The 19,553-nt window shown below is 37.9% G+C and overlaps 1 protein-coding gene across 1 annotated transcript in view; it reads right to left on the bottom strand.

Annotated features, from left to right (window-relative positions):
* Positions 1-14,762, bottom strand: part of LOC119795231 (protein O-mannosyl-transferase TMTC2-like) — a gene marked incomplete at its 3' end in the record, with an annotated part of 48,313 nt that extends 33,551 nt beyond the window's left edge. The window contains exon 1 of the mRNA XM_038303114.1: positions 14,287-14,762. Coding sequence (XP_038159042.1) covers positions 14,287-14,369 — 83 coding nt within the window. The remainder of the gene's footprint in view (positions 1-14,286) is intronic.
* Positions 14,763-19,553: the final 4,791 nt, after the last annotated feature.

The raw sequence follows: 19,553 nt of genomic DNA, 5'->3' as shown, positions 1-19,553 counted from the left end.
GCTTCTATTGTTGCCATAATATCACACCTATAATAGTGTTATCAATAATGTTTTACTCCTTTTTCAATTGGAGATGGACATGTCCCTTTCAAAACCGTATAGCCATCAGGAAATGAATGGTTACCTTTGGTTACACTGGAAAAACCTGAATTTTTGTATGTTTTTCTTTCAGATCTTTCTGATCTGTCTCTATCTACCCCACAATTCTATCTTTTCCCTAGGATCTTACATGCTTGAAAGAGACCCATGCTTAGTGACAGGAGCATTCTTTCACAAAATCATTTTTATTCATCTTAAATCTGTAGAATACCTCAAATAAAAGAATCTGAAATTTCTGCATATGTTTTCTGTGGAGAGGGGTAACGGATGAGTAGGAACAGAAGCAAAAACCTCAAACAACTGTGATGAACATCTTAATAGAAAAGTATGCCATCAACTTTTATATCCACATATCTGAGAAAAAAAGTATTTTTAGGCTGAGAGTGCAGCTCTGGTTTCGGATTCTATACATGCACAAATTTAAATAGCTGCTTGGCAACAGTTTTACAAAAGCGTGGATCTTTTTGTTGTTTCATATCCGTACTTAAATAAAGCTACATGGCATTCTGGACCAGACTGGTTGTCTGGTTGTAAATAAGCTGTGGTGTCCCAGAGGGTGGCAAGCAGGCTGATGTGCTTCGCACGCATTCTGCAAAGAACTGAAACCACACTACGGGTTCCCAAGGCTCAGCAGTATCAATTAGAGGCAGACTGTGAGAAGATGTGCTTCCTCTGCTGCTGTGGTCTTGGTAAGAGGCAGGGAATGAGGGAAGAGACTGGGAGGAGGCTCTCCAGCTGGGTCTTTTAAAATTGGGGGTTTTGTTTTCTCAGATAAAAAAAAAACAACTAGAAGCTGCACCAGATTCTCCTTGTTTCTTTACTGGCAACAAATTGTAATAGTTATGGAAAACATATCAGATGAAGCTACAATCATAGTTAGAGGTCACGTTTTCAGACAAACCACTCCTGGGTTGAAGCTGTGTCATCTTACCAACTACAAAGAACTAAATACCAGGTTATGCATGATGAAGGATTTCAGATGGAATGAAATTAGTTTGTGGAACTTTGTTATTAATATCAAAGCAATGTAGTAGCGTTTTTAACCTTTTCTTCTTCCATCCGTTCCCTTCCTCTTAACTGAGTAGAGGCTCTCGAGGTAAGAGGTTCAGGAGGGAAACCCATACATCCCTTTCCAACTAGTTCTAGGTAATTAGAGGGTGTTCTGAGGTCAGAAGAGGATCTCTAAGTCTTATAGGGCTCCTCTCTGAGAAATGCCTGATGAGTCTATAGGAGGCACCTTGATCAGAAGCCCAAACCTTCTTAGGTTTCCCCTTTCCATGCAGCAGAGCAGCAGTGCCCCTCCAAGCTGTCCTCAAATGATGGAGCTCTAAAAAGGAGGCAGTTGGTTTAAATTGCTTGTATTCAGGATTTAACTATTTCAGGTTGGTTTTAATGGAAATAGGTGATAGTTAGAATGTAGATATAGAAAAAAGCTGATTATGATTTTCTCTTTATGCTGTTATTTCAGTTGGACTTGAATGCAAGATCTTATAATAGTATTAATATCCATGTGATAAGATAAGATAAAGTATGTAGTAGGACCGTGAGTTAAATACAAAGTTATGCATGTATGACCTGCAGCATAAGCTTGTAGCCATAATAACATAGAGGCTTAAAAAGTTGTTTCCAAACAGCCCCTCCCTAACCTGTGGCTGCACATCATCAGTCAGATGGCTTAAACTGTTTTCTCATAATTACAGAAAATACCAACTAAAAGTAAATTATAACAATCAAGGTAAAGGACTGCTGTATGTGTGTGTGTGTTTAAACAGTTGTGCATGAAAGAGTACATACCCTTCCATTAAAAACAGAAAACATAAGTTGCTAGAAAAATAAATAGAAATATACAAAAGTAATGATAAATTAGCCTGCTAGAGCCCCTGAAATACATTTTGTTAAGCAACTATTTGAGAAAATCACTGAAATCAGGCGTTTGTTCAGTGAGAGTTCTGCACCTGTACTGTATGTATGCATGCACTCTGCACAGGTATGTTGGTTCACTGTTAATGAGAAAGGTACTTTAATTTGTCTGTGATAGTTTTAATCTTTTTTTAGAAATAATCAATATTATATTATTTTAATATAATAACTGGTAAATTATTTTTCAGTTTTGTGTTATTTGATTTACTAGTGTGAAGTTATCGATTTCTTTAATGGTTCAGCAAGATTTACTTATAGGTAAATCAGTCTAGTAAGGTCGGGCATACACTGTATGTGTTTTTGCCCCTTTTCTTCAGTTTTGCAAAAGATTTTTGGGATTGGTTCAAGTTTCAGCCTTATCGCGCATCCTGCGTCATATAGTATACCGGTGGGTAATAAGGGGCGATTAGCCTCTTGTGACCACCTCCCAATCAGGAATCGTAAGGTCGGGGGAAAATCAAACATGTTTGAAATTCCATCGGCCCTCGTGAGATGTTCGTGGGCAAATCCTGCTGTTGAAGCAGAGCTACGATCGTCTACAAGCCGATTTGCAAAGAAAAATTATACAGTGTATGCCTCGGCCCAAGGCTCAATATTCTCCAGTCTAAAACAAACTGGACCAATCACAGTGTGGAAGGTGGGCCCATAATGCAACAGTGCTTTTCTGTTACCATGACAGTCAAGATTGCATCTGCGAAGGATTAATGTTTCATTGATGCCTTTTATTATGTCTCCAAAAAGCTGCTTATATTGTCAGAATTTAAATAACTGGCTGCTGTAAGAGCTTTTCTTTTTTTAATAAGTTTTTCATAGTTACCTGATTGGTTGCAAACTGTTTCTTTTGTATGTTCTGTATTTGAAATCAGGCTTTATTCGCTCCTTTCCAGATTGACATGCTGTGTACACAGTTTAAGGCAGTCTGACTGGCCAGGTTAAATTTCCCATGGCCTTCTGGTGATTTGAGAAAACAGACTGCACACACACTCAAATATTTTAATTATCATATTATCTGTGTATTTGCATTAAATACCATTATTAATTCCATGACAATCTAAAACTGTGGACTCTTCCTTTAAGTTTAGCTTATTGAGCAAATCTTACACAGGCCCAATTCTATTTGATCGCGTTACAAAGTAGATCCTGGCCACCACTTTCTATAGAACTGACAAATATTCAAAATTTTTGATCCAAATACAGTTTGTTACTCATAATAATGGCCTATAATTAATACAAAATACATCTGTAAATCAATTATTCTGAGAGTTTTAACTGATTCCAAATGTTCCTACTGCTAAAACCCTGTCACCTCAAAGCAACGATAAGCTTGCATACCTAAGACACTATAGCATACCTGAGCTCATCTGTGCTCTGTCTTTTTCCTAAGACAGAACATTTGTACCGAAGCTCAAATGACTGTAATGAGTTTATTCGGCAGGTTCTGATGGCTTCGGCAGTCAGAGCTACAGTGGTTTTCTCCTCTGTTCATCCAGTGAACACCAAGGTCTTGCTTTTTGTCCTTTAGACAACAGCAGATTAATTCTCCTCTATTTGGTGACCAATGGCCTCCTTCGCTGGGCCCGGGGAGAACAGAAGGACCACACAACTCCTTCTTACAACAGACAAAGACGCTGCCACTGAATGGGCCAAGTTGTGTCATAACCTTTTCGAAATGAGCCAACCCTCCTCGATTGGGAACAATGCCTCAGAGATGGAGAGAAAAGAAAGACCTTTCCGTCTCCACGCTACACTAAAGTATCCCTGTTGGATATTGGGGACAGGGGAGTTTTTGTGTCTGATGGCTTTGGGTTCTCTGCTTACACGTCGTGCTCCCTCTCGTCAACAGTGCTGATAATCCTATTAATATGAAGAGGGCCAAGAGCTTGAGACTGGCCACTGCTTAAGAACCTTCAGCCAGTGTTAGCCCAGGAAATCCAAACCCTTGTCGAGACCCATTAACAACTCAGCCCAGCAGAGTTAAATCATTTCAAACCCATGTCAGTGGTGTAACCCAAAGCCAGATGTTGCTAATTGGTGAACCATTTCAAAACATTGAATAAAGAGTACACAGATCGCACACAATACATGGATAATGCTATTTAGTTAACAACTTGGCGAGCCTTCCATTGTTGCTGAAATAGTCCAATCTAGCTGTCATTTTACTTCTGTGTATTATTTGGCAGCTTTAAGGCTTTTCTCACATAACTGCATACCGGCCTAAATCTTTGCCACTAACAACAGACCATATGAAGGAATTCCTGTTTAATAATACAAATTATTGCTATTTCAGGCAATTATCTGTGTGTTCCTGCACATCTGCAGCATGCAGTCAGTCTGTGTGCTGCTAAACCACATAATGTGTTAGGAAAGAAGATCTGTTGGCTTTTAATTAAAGCTGCAAAGAACACCAGCAATGAAAAGCCTCAGAGGACTCTGCAGTGCACTAAAGGTAATCTTCTATTAGCAAGCAACTAACTCAACATGCATGCTACAGTACATATATAGTGACGATCTCTTCCCACTACAGACCAGTTTAGTGATTACAGAGCAACAGAGCCTGATTAATGCTGCTTTAAAACAGCTTAGGCTAGCAGAGCCGACAGGCCGCGGGGGCTTACAAGAAACTGTGATCATGGTGACTCCTACACTCAAAAGTTTGGTCCACTGCTACAACTTTCAGAATCACAACCCAAAATAGAGCTGCAAAACTGAGTCTCTGCAAAATGTGATACACCTTTACAAAGAAATTCAAGCTTTGGTCTAATCTTATCCATTAGTCTCCAGAGTTTAGTGAAATTTTTCAAGACGATTCATTTTTCCTACGGATTGTATCACAACTCCATTAAAATAATGAATGTATATTTGCATCCAAGATAATGAAATTCAAAGAGTTATGGGGAAATTGGGGAAAAACAAAAGAACAACACAAGGAAATTGTGAATTATTGCTAAATGGCATCACCACTGTAATGTTGAGCAACACCATGAACATCAGCCGAGCGAAAAACAACTCAGGTGATCATTGACGTTTTGATGAATCCGTTTTCTGTGAGACTAAATATTATCAGGAAAGCTACATCCGAAGTGTGATCAACTGCCCTCCAGCTATCAGCAGTTTTTTTAAGACTGATGGAAGTCTAGACACCATCTGGAACTGCAGCTTATTGCTCTCCAACAGTGTGGAAGTACCATACTCTGTATGAGAGGATTTTAAGGATTACAGTGGTTGAGAGACAAAGGTTTGGCAGTTACGGATTATTATTAGTTCCAGTTTACATTCTGAGCATATCCCCTTGATATTTGATTCAATTTGTACAAGCAAATACTAATCTTGATTCATATCAGTTTATTATCAATCATATGCCAACTTGTGCATTAGACGAGAGCTTTAACATCCAACTTGATAGCTCATTAACCATCAGCCATATACTTTGAAGTAATGGATTCATAACCAGAGATCAGGGCTTCTGTTTAACTTTCTGCCTTTTTTATTTTTTTATTGAATGTTCAACATGCAAACAGAGTAAAAAATGCTTAATTTACTGTGAAAAAAAGGGATATAGTGTCCCATTTGCAGCTCAATCCAATGCAACATTAACACCACCTGCTCTTTTGAGATTTTCCACGGGTCTCACAGAATCACAGTTTCAATGCAATCCTATGTCCCAAACAATTAATATTGATATCTGATAGCTTAATAGCATTTAGTTCTACCTCAGGGGTCCTGATATTTATTTTCTCTTTCAACACTGATTTGCTGCTGTGTTACCGTTATGTAATATAAAAATAAACCTTTTAAAGATTTTACAATTGATCTTTTATTCCTGATTTTATAACAAAATATTTTGAAAGATAATCCTATTTTATTACTGGAAGAAGAAGCACTTAGCTGCTGCAAGAGATCCCTTCTATGTCCACCAGATTCTATAGCAGATCACGTGGATATTTGTATAAATTTGAACAAAATAAATAAAACAAAAACAAATCAACATTTCTGAAAAGAAATAGTGCACATGATGGGGATGATTTTTTTAGCATTATGGATATTTGCCTGTTTAAACCTCAGACAACCTGGTCAGGGATTAAAAGAGCCATCAAACCAATTTGATATTTGAAGCAGTTAAAAAGTGGAAGACGTTCAAAACAACTGTCGGTATGCCAAAGATTGGCTTTCTAAGCAGGTATACGCTAACTGTACCAGGAAGTATGTAAATAAATGATACATTTGCTGACAGAGATACACATGAAGGTCAGACGTTGCCAGAAAAAAAATTAAAAAATAACCTGGATTTGTTTGTCTGTGGATTGATAAGTCTAAAACCCACTTATTTGGACACCAGAAAAAAAAAAATCATGTTTGGTAATGCATGAAGGTGGAAGTGTCATGCTCTGGGGATGCCTTGCTGCAGCACGACTGGACCAGCACAGCAACACAGAATCAACTAGGTCGTCTGCTATCTATCAAAGGGTAGCTAACTATTAAACAGGAAATTGTGTGATGGCTAAACCCATAGCCACGCCTTAAGTCTGTACTATTTATGCACCTTTATTTATTTAATCAATACACATTCTTCAGTTTGCAATAAAACGTTATTCTTAGTTCAAATACATGTGTTCTATTAGTAAGCACAGACGTTTAGTTCAGTGTATTTGTTTGCACTCATTCATATTTCTTTCTGTTTTTTTTTCACTAATCTGTTTCCTGCCTTCTATGATGCCTAGGAGTTTGGGCAGACAAAAGATGGGAGCCAGGGCTGAGATCTGCTAAATACAGGAGGGTAAATTGGACTGTTCAATCAGCTGCTGCTAGAAGGGGGAATTTGAATTTTCCTTTTCTCATTTTTCACTTAGGATCGGTTTTGCGGTTGGTGTGTTTTCATTTTTCTAAGATATAGATTAGTTTTTTGCCAAACCTAACTGTACTTCTGATGTTTGTAATTTGTTAATGTTTGTTTAGTTTGAATTACCCCTATTGTGTTAATGGTCAGATCAGCCAGGAAAATATGTCCAACATGTTTCCAAGCCTGGAAATTCATTGATAAGATTTTGGTTGATTGAGAGATATTAAAGACCCGATGAGTGCAAGAAAAATAAGAGCATGTAGTCGATTTGTTCCTATAAAAATAAATATGATCTCAATTAATCCATTTCTAAATGTTGGTATCTGCAATAAAAATCAAGCTTTTCAGCTGCAACTCATCATGAATAAAGAAAGAGTTTCCACAATAGCAATCATCTTCAGTGGGTTTCCTCATTAGGATGTTTGAGGGAAAGAGACAGATTTGGGGCAAAGAGCATCCACAAATGTTTTGATTTTAACATTAAAATGCCTTTTAAATATTGTAATAAAGAGTGCACATATTAAAACACAGTAAAAGAATTCATATGATGCTCTGGAATGCTTCTTTTTTTATCTAAACTTAACAACTAGCCTCAGAAATTGTATGCAACATATCTCATTCAGTTCTGCAAAAATATGTTACTCCCTACTACTCAGAAAGTGAGAAAGGGAGAGGATCTTCATGCCACCCTCCCACTGATAACCACTGGTGATATATCACATCTGTATGCATCGACATGTTTGAGCTTAATTTAAACCTGCAACAACAGATTACTTTAAACAAATGACTGAGAAAGGAAATCCAGCACTTGACTTATGTTCAAATCCTGTGCTAGGTTTAAACATTAAGAAAACATGGGACAGTAGACACTAGATTCAGAAAACATGACTTTCCTTTCATCTTTATGCATCTTTAACTGCCAAATTTCTGCTTGACTGGGCCAAGGAAGACCAAAAATACCATCTTTCTCGGATCAGTGAGCACACAATATGGGAAAAACAAACTCTTCCGTGTGGAATTGAAGAGCAAAAAGTAAAAGCCAATCTTGTACCTTGTTCTTAACGCATAATTTGAGCAGATATTGTTCCTTCTATGAGGTCTAACTGGTTTCAAGTAAGTGGTCTGAAATCAATCAATCAATAAATCAATCACTTCGTTTAGGTAAACTGTCCACTTTAAAGACAGGAAACAACAAAAGAAAAGAAAAAAACAACAATAGTAATAATAAAATAAAAATGCAATAAACAAACCCACAATCTACCAAAAAAGAAATAGACTAAAGCAAAGCGTATTCTTGCCTACACTGTAATGTGTGTTGTTATTAAGTTATTTGCTTTCCCATTTGGGTATGCAAAAAGGCTAGGATTACTTAAAATTAGATGAATATTAAGAGGTTACTAAAGTAAACTAGGGCTGCTGAGGGACTCCCAAAGAAGCTTTTTGAGTTTGTGAGAAAAGCAAAATTTCTTGTGGAAAAAAAAAGAAATTTGCTGGTTTTCTCCCATTTCTCATGTGCAATATGCAGATGTCTTTATTCATAAACAAATGTATTAAGATTGTAATTCATGGAAATTGAAAAAATAAAATAAACCTGTAACTAAAATTATAATAATCCTCTTTGTCAGTGCAATTGTATATTACATCTAAAACTTGTCCTCTGCTTTTAACCCATCCCTTAGGGAGCCGTGGAGCCAAATTTGAACAGAATATTTTTCATAATTTGTATTACTTAAGAGAACGGATGATTAATAATTTATTAGGGGTTTTATGGTGGTTCCATCCATTCTGATATGATCTATGCATGACTTCATTTGGGGGGGTTTCTCTGTGCTATCATCACTTATGCTATTATGGGCTGCCGGGGTCAGGGGGAACATACTGTAGATGTCTCCATTCTGGCAAAATACAAGCCAACACCACATTTTACGTTTGAATCCACTTCAAACGATCTCTTCACACTGGTAGAAAGGAAAAACCAATGGCTGCCAACCGGCCCATCTGGAAGCACTGAGAGACGGAGGCCTGAAGACCTCCTGCTTCCAACATCTACAGCTGAGGAGAAGAGGAGAGAGACAGCAGAGTCACTACATTTACTGAACCATGCAGTGAGTCCCTGTCTACAGGCAGGATGGTAATTACAGGGTGCAGACAGTGAAAGCTTTACTGGGAAAAAAGGAAGGGATACTCCTGCTGCTGGGTGGCTGGATTCAGGCTCGTAACATAGAGGCTCAAACCACTTTAACCCACCGTTGAGGCTACAAAAGCATGGTTCCACATCACTGCAGACAGACACTGCCAGTTAGGAGACCTGGACAGAGAAATGCTGATACCGGGCCAGGCATGCCAGTACAGCCAATTCTTCATCTGAGAGGGACAAGGTGAAACTAGAACTCTGTTTCTTCTGCCCTTGATCATATGTCCTCTCCTGGAGACTGCACAGGATGAAGTATTTTTTAAGTTATCTACTGTTTGACTGTTGATTATAAATCATTCCCCTCACCAGGGGAAGTTGCGTCCTTCCTTTTGACCTGCAGCCTTCACACATCCTCACAGAGTCAGGTCTTACATTATCACACCGGGGCAGGGTAATGAGGAGGATACTGTTTGTCTAACTCATCAGCATCCTGACAGGGAAGGATGACCCATAAAACCAATCCTTTTGAGAAGAAATGAGACATAAAATACCATGGAAAACACCAATACAAGTCTATAAATGTATGGGAAAAACATGCTTTTTCAATCTTTTATTAAGAAAACTTAAAAGTATCTCATACATATGCACGCCACACTGCTTAGATTCTTGATAGCTTAAAAAAAAAAAAAAAAAAAAAAACTTACTTTGTGATTGGTTTGAAAAAAAACCCTAACAAAATAAATAGTGAGCATTGTTATTAGAATGTGACAAAATATTAAGTTTGGTTAATATTGAAAAACCTGAAAGTTTGCAGCTATTCAATTTGATATCTCCTAGATGTACGTAGGGCTGAAACGATTAATCAGATTAATCGATTGTTGAAATAATTGTCAACTAATTCAGTAATCGATTAATCGTTATCTGGATAAAGAGACTCTAAAACATGCCTTTAGCTGACAGAGCGACCCACAAGAGCAGTAATTATATTAAAATTGTGAATATGCTCTAGCCAGAACTTCACAAGTCGAAAAGTTTTAGTTTCGCCTGGTTTAATCCTGTATTGAACCTTTAAGAAACTTTTTTTTATCCCATTATTAATTGATTAATTGAAAAAAAAATCAACAGATTAATCAAAACGATTAGCAAAATAACCCTTAGTTGCAGCCCTATGTGTGTTACTGTACCTCTGTAGCTTTATAGCACAGAAAAAAAAAAAAAAATCAACAAAGCATTAATGTTTTCATTTTACATTATATACGTTCCACTGCAGACAGAGGAATAGACTAAAAGATTCATTATTTCCATTTTCCACTGAAGGTGTCAAAGTTGGGTATACACTATTGATTAGTGTTTCCAGAGGAAGAGCATCCCCTGGGGTGATTTGGCACTGCAGAGCGGGTCAATCTACGGTGAGGCCATTTTTATCCAGAGAGCTGCTAAAAAGGACTCCATGCTCAGTATGCTCTACAGTCTTCTAAAAAATATATGTACATTTGTACAATTTTTTTGGTGGTTAAAAATCTGAGCAAAGTGAGTTGAAACCACGGAAACACATTAGATGAGTGAGCAGCTTCATCTCGGATTTTGTGTCTGTGAACCAATCATACAACTAGGAGCAAACAGCACACATCTTCAATCATCACCCAGAGATCAATGTCGCCCTGTGACCAAACAGCCATAATCATTTCCTGCTAAATGATCAACCAGATTCATTCAATCCTGCTTAAAGGCAGAAAATGTGAAACATCAGCAATGGATCTTCCTTCTTTCTGCATAAGGCGTCACATTATCTATGACTGATGACTTTGCCAGTAAATTATGTAAACCTCTGGTCTACTTGGAGGCTGTTTGTGAAAGCTAACGGCTTGATTCATTCCATCATACATATGAGCTTTATCTCCACACCGGCATCCCATTAGCACATTAGATCAGTCTCTGCATCCAAAAATGTTTCACTCATAAAAGAAATAAAGAAATAAATAGATCTCTGCTGCACCATGCCTCTCGCTCCTCCCTCATCTCCCCCGAGTGGAGCCCATGGAGACATACGGCTGCTAATTGCAAGCCTGAACGCGTGGCGTTAAAAGCAAGATAACGCTGGTTGACAGATAGCCTGAGATGTAGAAAAAAAAAAAAAGGGAGTGGATGAGGCTGTCAGAGTATGGCATCCATATGTTTCATATGGAACCCCCTATTACTTTGAGCAAAACACATATAGTAGGATTTCTGTTAAGATAGTCTTACAGAAAAAGCAAGAATATGGGTTTCTGATAGTTGTAGAGGTCGCTCTGCAGCCTCACAGCAGCTGACTCTGCAGCCTCTAACCTCTTCTTACAGTGCTGCCGCACCACGACAGCTTTATGGACACACAACACCAACTTTCAAGCAGCTCAAAAATAAGGCTGGACCAGCAAGACGTCTTCATAGACTGATAAGCTTTAGGGAAATACTACACTATCACTGTTTTTACACCACAATTTTAAAAAACAACACAAAATGCTCAAGAGCTTTTATTTAGAATGGAACAGCAAAAATTCATTTCTACTGCTGCTATAAATAAGATTATTTATAGTGTTATCTGTATTTATTTTTATTACGCTGACAGCTGCACAGTGGACTAAATAGTAATCATAATTTTAGTTGGAAAATGAGCAGTTTTTCAATCTGAAACGACAGGATACAATATTTGTCATGCTTAAGTATTTCAAACTGCTATTATTAGAAACTGAGGACTTTTAACAGGCATAGATTTTAATGTCTGAAATTTTGAAAGCTCAGAGATTCTTGAGGACGGCAAGAAAGCAGCAAAGAAAAATGGCTGTTATATTGTTGTTAAACATATTGTAAGATAATATTGAAGTTTTTTTTTTAAAAAACAAGACACATGGAAATGTGCTAAAATACTGGGGCTGAAACAACTATTCAGATTAATCTTGATTAATTGATTATTGGAACAATTGTCAACTAATTTAGTAGTAAAAATCTTTTTCATCTGTCAATATGCTGCATCCAGGACTCCTGAAATGGAAAGGTTTTGTTTCACCTGGTTCAATTTTGGAAAAAGCCATCTTTAAGGAACCTTTGACTATCTGATTTTTAATCGATTAATCGAAAAAACTAATCAACAGATTAATTGATTTACAAAATAATCATTAGTTGCAGACCAAAAAAAAAAAAAACACCCGCTAAATTTTGAAGTTATTCTGTCCTTCTGTCACTCTGTTTTTAGAGTGATGGAGAATAATAAACTTATATGAGCCTTTTAGAGTGATGAGCGGTGCTCACTCAGAATCCACACCAACTGTTTATTTTACTGCAGGAAATGTTTCCAAAATCCCAAATTTATATTTTTTTTAAGAAAGGGACAAGTTGCAGCTTGTCAGGCAATGTGCAGCTATAAAGTCAGGAAAGAGGCAGTATTCTGTTGAATAAACATCCAATCGCTTCAGGTTTTTTTCTGAGTTTCTTATGAAAAATGATTGATTTTTATGTGGCTTTAAATTCCTAACTTGTTAAAATTTTTGCATTTTAATCTCGTGATCTGACTAGTAACCTGTATAAAAGAAACTGAGTGCCAAATCCAGAGCAAGGCATCCAAATGAACTGTTCTGCTATTTTCCTTTTTAATAAAAGGGAACTAGTAGCCTTTCAGCAAAAAGGCCTCTGGGAGGCTCCTGAGCAGGAAGTGTTTTAATACACAGCAGTCAATGGAGTTGTAGAGGAAATACAGGGCTTTTTGATTTGCCGGGTGTTAATGCACTATTTCTTCCCCTTGGGTGGGTGGGAGCAGCACCTGTTAGGTCACCCTTAGACTACACATAAGCAGATATAAACATTACAGCCAATATATCGGATATTCTGCAAAAGTAGGTTCATTGCTGTGTAGGCATATCAGGTGATGACAGGAGGCTGATACCAAATAAGAGAAATGCCTCTGACCTACATCAAGACATGGCTGGCGAATAAAGCCCGAGGCACTGACAAGCATTCAGCCATCACATATCAAAAGGCCAGCTATGAGTAATGCATTACCCCGCATGCCGAGCCCCCACACCCCCCCGGCACTGATCGTTTCCAGCTGACAGGGTGACAACTCTCCTTACTTTTAGGGAAAGAAATATTATCAAATACCCCTGTTCACGATGCACGATTAAAAAGTCTAAAACGGGTGGAGCAAAGACACAGTTTCTGAGGAAAAACCAAGTCAGCTCAGCAACTCCAGCCTTTTCAGCTAGTCTACACTCTGGAGGATAGCTGAGGCATTCAGGTGCAAAAATTTGCCATTAAATAAAGAAGCAGAAATATATTCATACATATTGGCCAAAGAATATCCATTGCAGAAACTCTTAAAATGAATTAATATCTTTCTATCAATCAATCTATCTATCTACAAAACAAACTTAAATGGAGGCAATCAGACTTTGTTTTTGGTTTCCATAGACCAACGAAGAACTTAAAGTTTTTTTTGTATCTGAATTAGAATGTGGCTTTAGAACTACACTCCAACCACAGGTTATTCTACTTAAGGCTGCCAGAATTGGAAAAGAGTCCCAGATAGTTTGTTAAACTGAGGAAAGTCTGGCTGGCTCCAATTTAGCTTGTTTTGAGGTAGGGATTGTAATATAATTTTGCTTTTTTTCATGATTTGGAATTCAAGAACTATTAGTATTCACATGTGATAATAAACAAAATCTAATTTGCAAATGGCGGTTAATACCGTCTCATTCATTTGTAGTTTAGAAAGAATGGAAGCATGGCAAAAAAAAAAAAGAAAAAAGTTTAACTCAAATTAAATATAGTATAAATATAATCATTAGTTATTTATACTACAAAAAGGTTAGCCTTTTTGTAGTAATATCCATTGCAGAAACTCTTAAAATGAATGAAAATCCATCCATCCATCCATCCATCATATTGATCATGAATCAGGAGGAAAAGTCTGATTTTAATTCTGAGAAGTCAGAGTCTTGAAGGCATTCATGCACACGTGCCTGCAGACGTCTGAAATTTGACAGAGGACTGGGACCTTTCCATCACTCAGCAGCCCTTCAAAGCCACATTCCTCATTGATACCTGATGCTTGCTCTTTAGTACTCTGCTGCTCAGATTAATGAAAAGCTCAGCTGCGATGCTGATGCAATGAAACGCTGGATGCCTGGAGTTGGAGCAACAGAACAAGGAAAAAGCCTCTTTCAGCTGCTGAGAAGCAACTGATCCGCTGCAGGCGAGAAGCTGCAGGGAGCAGGGACGTTAGTAACGCGGGTTCTGTGCGCAATTCATTCAGTCATGTAAGTACCTGTCATCGTAGCAGAAATCGGCTCCCAGAGTGTTGACATACAGGACCAGAGCCACGGCGCCGCACAGCAATTCAGCAAACATCTCTGCTTCACGCAGACTTCAGTGAATTAGATAAATAATCAAAAATTAAAAAAATTAAAAGAAAAATTTCCAGAGAGTCGGGATGGAGCTGAGGATCACTCTCAGTCCCCGTCTTTGTCAGGCTGTATCTGCGAAAACAAGTCCATTCTGTCCCCCTTCATCCTCATCTTGGCTGAAGTGCGTAAAGTGGATAATCCATAGGTGGCTTTCTGACTAACCCATGGTGGGTCTCTGTGGCTGGCAGCTTTACACCCTGCTGGGAGTTGGGCAGAAAATAAAACAGCGGTTCAGTGGATCTGTGTCAACATGCTGCACGCCTCCCCAACACGCACACACTCACATAGGGATCAGGAGGAGGAGGATCAGCGCTCTGATGCTCAGAGCGACGGCCGCAGCGGTGGTGCCATTCAGGCAGAGGTCAGGCTGCTGGTCTTAGGGCGCAGGATCCCTTTAAACTTTCAAAATAAAAGCCGTACCGACCATAAAGGTAATGGATACAGTTGAATACAATGGCGGTCTAACACGCTTAATATTTACACAACATCAGTGGATATTAAGATAGCTTTGTGTTTCCTGGTCGATTATCGCTTGTTTTACACAAATTTGTTCTTTATACAGCAGGGACATTTTCTGCGCCTCTTATTCAGCTTTATTGTGGTAGTCACCTACACAACATCCGGTCAAACGCTTGATGTTTCTGTCTACTTGACGCATCTGTGACCAAAACTCATGTGGCCAGGAGATCTGAGGCGCATGCGCGTCCGTGTCACCGAGTGATGTTTGGGGTTTAATCCTGGTTCTGATTCCTAATGAGGGGAGTCCTGAAAACTGGATCACTGAGGAGTTCAGTTTGATTTTATTTAAGACCCTTAAAAAAAAGGGTCTTAAATAAACTTATAATTCTGGTTAATTAAGACTTCAGATTTTTGGGGTCGAGTTATGTAATTCGAAAAATTATATTTAAACAATTTGTATGCCAGTGTATTGTCTTAAAGGACATGAAGTGGCGTGAGATAACTAAGGCAATGTCACACAAGCGGGAATTAAAGGCATCACAAATTGGGGTGAACACTAAAAACACTAAAAACATCAAGTTATTAAAATATACATGAATAATGAACAAGAATCAAAACATTTGTGATTCCATGAAGTCATCAAAACAAAGGTCTTGTTTAGAAATCTAAAGCCGAAAGAAATAGCCAGTTCATTTATAGCTGACTAAATTGTCTTTACCAGAAACCATTTATCAATACACAAACATATTAGGGCAGACTCATTTGCCTTCTTCAAAACTGTGTCATCATAGGATCTCACCCCAAGATGTTTTTATAACAGAGTTAAAATAAGCCAACCAAATGTTGTTCAACAATACAGCAAAAATAATCTTAGGATGTGATAAACACACGACTCTAAAAGGTTTAGGCTATTTTAAATACTGTTTTGATACATTTCAATATCTAAATGAAAACATTCAGGACAAAATAAGACAGATAAACCTTAGCATGTTGTACAATAGCAAACAACAAATGGGATTAAAATAAGAATCATCTGTAATTTGTGGCTGCTGCTTTACAACAGAAATATTTGAAGCATTAACATTATTCACATTTAGAAAACTAGTTTTATTAGAAATGAACTCATTATACTGGTATGTAAAATATATGTTTTACAACAAGACCAAACAGACCAACTTTAAACGAAGTTTGATTAAACGAAGCAAAATTTGCTTTTACATTGAAAATCCAGTGTGCAGCTGGTCTCATACTGACCACTAGAGGGCCCACCGTGCACGATGGTTATCCTGAATGGTGAACTATTCAGCTTGTTTGCAAATTATTTTATACTCTGTTATACAATTTTTTATTTTATTTTTCATTTTCGAGCTTTTGAACTTTATGGATGTATACTTTTACAACTAATAGATATATTTCATACATATATAACTGTGTGAAATCCGCCTAAAACCAGATAATCCAACATGGTGCTCTTGATGACATCTTTGATGGGCTCCATAATAAAGAAATGATAAAAACTTTTTTTATTTCTATATTTTCTATGTAATATTATAATTGTAAACTGCTTGTATACAAAACATTTCTTTGCTTGAACTTAAATTTAAAAGATTTTAGATCTTATGCAATCCATGCTTAATGCACTCAGTGAGAGTAAAACAGATTGAAAATTCTAGGTGTATAAAATATAAAATTACCAAATTGAATTCTTACAAATTATTTGTGTTTTTATATATTTTTTCTTTGAATGCCTTATCTTGGTCGTCTGTAATCAGGCAACAATGTAATGGTGAAAATCTGAAATATTCATTTTGACACGGCTTACTCAGCAATAAACAGTCACCAGTAAATTGCTTTTCTGCTCAGAGCTAATGGTGCAGTCAGAGAGAATGGGATGCTGTCGTGCAGATTAAATGCAGTCACAGAGTAGAGTGTCTATCAAACACAGAGAAGCGACATTTTCATTTGTAGAAACTTGGATACATTTTAAATGACAGAGTTCATCAGCCTGTTCATGTTGGCAGGCCTATTAATTCTTGGTTTCGCAAGCTTCACACTAGCTTCTTGTTTGATACCTGCAATATAACTGAGCAATCTCTTTCTAGACGAGTTTAACTGCAGACCTGCCTACATTTTCCTGCAACCAAATCTCAGTGTGCAGCCAGACCAGATTAAAAAAAAAACATTTTCAATTCAAAAAGCAATTAACCTGTGATCTGAAAATGAGCCCTGCCCATATAGCACCCCTCTATTATCTTTTAAATTATCTTGCCCAGCACCTTTTCTATTCCTTTTTATTTAATCTTCCTCTATTCCTTTTTTTTTTTTTTGCTATAGCTTCAACCATATGAAGAGACCAACAGCCTTTGTCTAGCTGTGATCCTGATTCTTATGCAGCAGTAGCATGAGGCAGGTCTTAATCTTAGTTACGAATAGTACTCCTTCTTTAAATAAAAAAGAAAAAAAAAACAGCTCTGAGGTAAGTTTTGGTTTCTGGATTTTCTCAGAAAAAAATTAAGCAAGCTACATTATGCCAGATGGAATGGTCACATATGCAAAGTTTGATGAAAGTACAGGGTCATAATGCATGCATGACAAGACAAAAATTAAGGAAACTATATTGCATGATTTATAGTAACAGCACTAATTACATTTGCAAAGTGAACTGTTATTTATGTATCTGCTTTATTTTTGTATCCTTATTCAAGAGGAATTCAGAGTCTTTTTTTCCCAAGGGACCAAAAACAACGGTTCAACTCAAGATTGCAATAAAAGCTAAAAAAAAAAAAAGATCAATACATCTCAAGCTACAGTTGAGCTGAGGCACAGCATGCTTAGAGCTCCCATCTGTTTATGCTATTCAGACATGGGCATTATCTGAGGAATGCTGTGGAGTTTTTTCCCTGGGTGCCATGTTTTCCTCTTAACTGAACCCAAAGAAACTAGATAACTGTAAATGATGGAGAGATCTCTGCTGTGGTTGTGGTGTCTGGATGACTGGGCCATATGTGCCCTGCCAGCCGTACACCGCCTGCGTCCTTTTCAGCACGGCCACAGGGGCACTCAGGCTCATCTGCATAATAAGATTACCCACTGTAAGGTCTTTCCACGGATGAATCAGCCTCTCCACGTCTGAGCCAGTCATTGAATCCTCTGTTATTTCTAACCTTTGCCATAACCCAAAGGACTGGTTCTGCTGCAGTTTATAGATGTCCTGTAAGCTAAACAAAAATGAGCAAGGAATAATTACTACTCTGTTTTTCACCGTGCAAAACATGTAAAAACATTAATTGCTATACAAGCACATTCAAATGTCATAATGCATCTTTACGGTTCATGTCAATAACTACAAAAAAATGTTTCTAATTAGTACAATTCATATTTTATTTCGTAGTATTCTATCAGATGGAGGTAGAGAGATTCACAGTTCAGTTAGGGGAATCTGTTGATGAAGCAACTCCTAATATCAGATCATTTTAGGCAGTGGTGGAAAACAACAACATCTAAAGTCCCGGGCTGCAGGAAAACAAGATAAGGGATTAATTAGGGATTTTCTGTATATCCGGTGCAATTTAAGGAGCGACAAGGTCTTAGAAAAGCAATAACACATCAGTTACTACAGTACTTTATTCTGTGCAGCCAGCCTGCTCCCAATGACGCTAACAGGCTTATCTTGTTTCCTGCAGTTGATCATAAGCCATGTAGGGGACACAGCAGTTGTGTATTTTGGTCAGATGAGCCCTTTTTAACCTAGATGGAAATCTGTCACTGCACACCACCCTGAACCTACTGTATGATTTCCACACAAAAGCATCAGGCTGTGGGGATACTTTTATTTATAAAAGCACCGTAAAGCTGATCAGAGTTGAAAATAAGATGAATGATTTTAATCCAGGGTAATCTTTGTAGAAATATATTGCAAAATACTTGAGCTCAAACAGAAGCGGGTCTTACAACGCTGTGTCTCATGGGGCTGAAAGGATACATTTGTCTCCCACTTTAGGGTATCGTGTTCCATTTTGAGCAATTTTTACTTTTACAAGGGAGTGGTGGTTTTACAAGGGAGTGGTGGCCTAGTGGTTAGGGCATAGGGCTTTGAATCCTGAGATTGGGAGTTTGATCCCCCACTCCCACATACTGCCACTCTGGGTCCCTGAGCAAGACCCTCAACCCCACACTGCTCCCCTGGCACTGCACAATGGCAGCCCACTGCTCCCCAAGGGGATGGGTCCTTCATGTACAGCTCCCACCTCAGCAATTCCAGACTGACCCAAAATGGGCTGACCAATCCAGTTGTAGTATAATGGTTTATGGCGGCACATATAGCTGTGATGAAAACAAGCTCTTGTTTTCGTCACAGCTCTTGTTTTCATCTTGATGAAAACAAGAGCTTACAGCCAAACCAAATGTAACTTGGAAGCGCAGGAAGATGCACACACAGCTGCTGCTATCACATCTGCTTTGTCGGATTCCACAATTTCATCTTTGAAAGGAGAGTTACAGTATGAGCGTTGCAAGCCAAACTTGTGGTTTCTCATGGCATCTTCTGACATTTTCATGTGTTACCATGATTAGCTGAAACCAATTTTTGGTGGGTGGGCTCTAGGTCTTGTTTCATCCAATCAGCTCAGAAGGTTTTGCTAAATATCTCTCCTTTCTTTGAACAGATTGA

Source organism: Cyprinodon tularosa, unplaced genomic scaffold (assembly GCF_016077235.1).
Source record: "Cyprinodon tularosa strain WSP-4 unplaced genomic scaffold, ASM1607723v1 ctg504, whole genome shotgun sequence".
Classification (NCBI taxonomy): Eukaryota; Metazoa; Chordata; class Actinopteri; order Cyprinodontiformes; family Cyprinodontidae; genus Cyprinodon; species Cyprinodon tularosa.
This window is presented reverse-complemented; position numbering and strand designations above follow the sequence as displayed.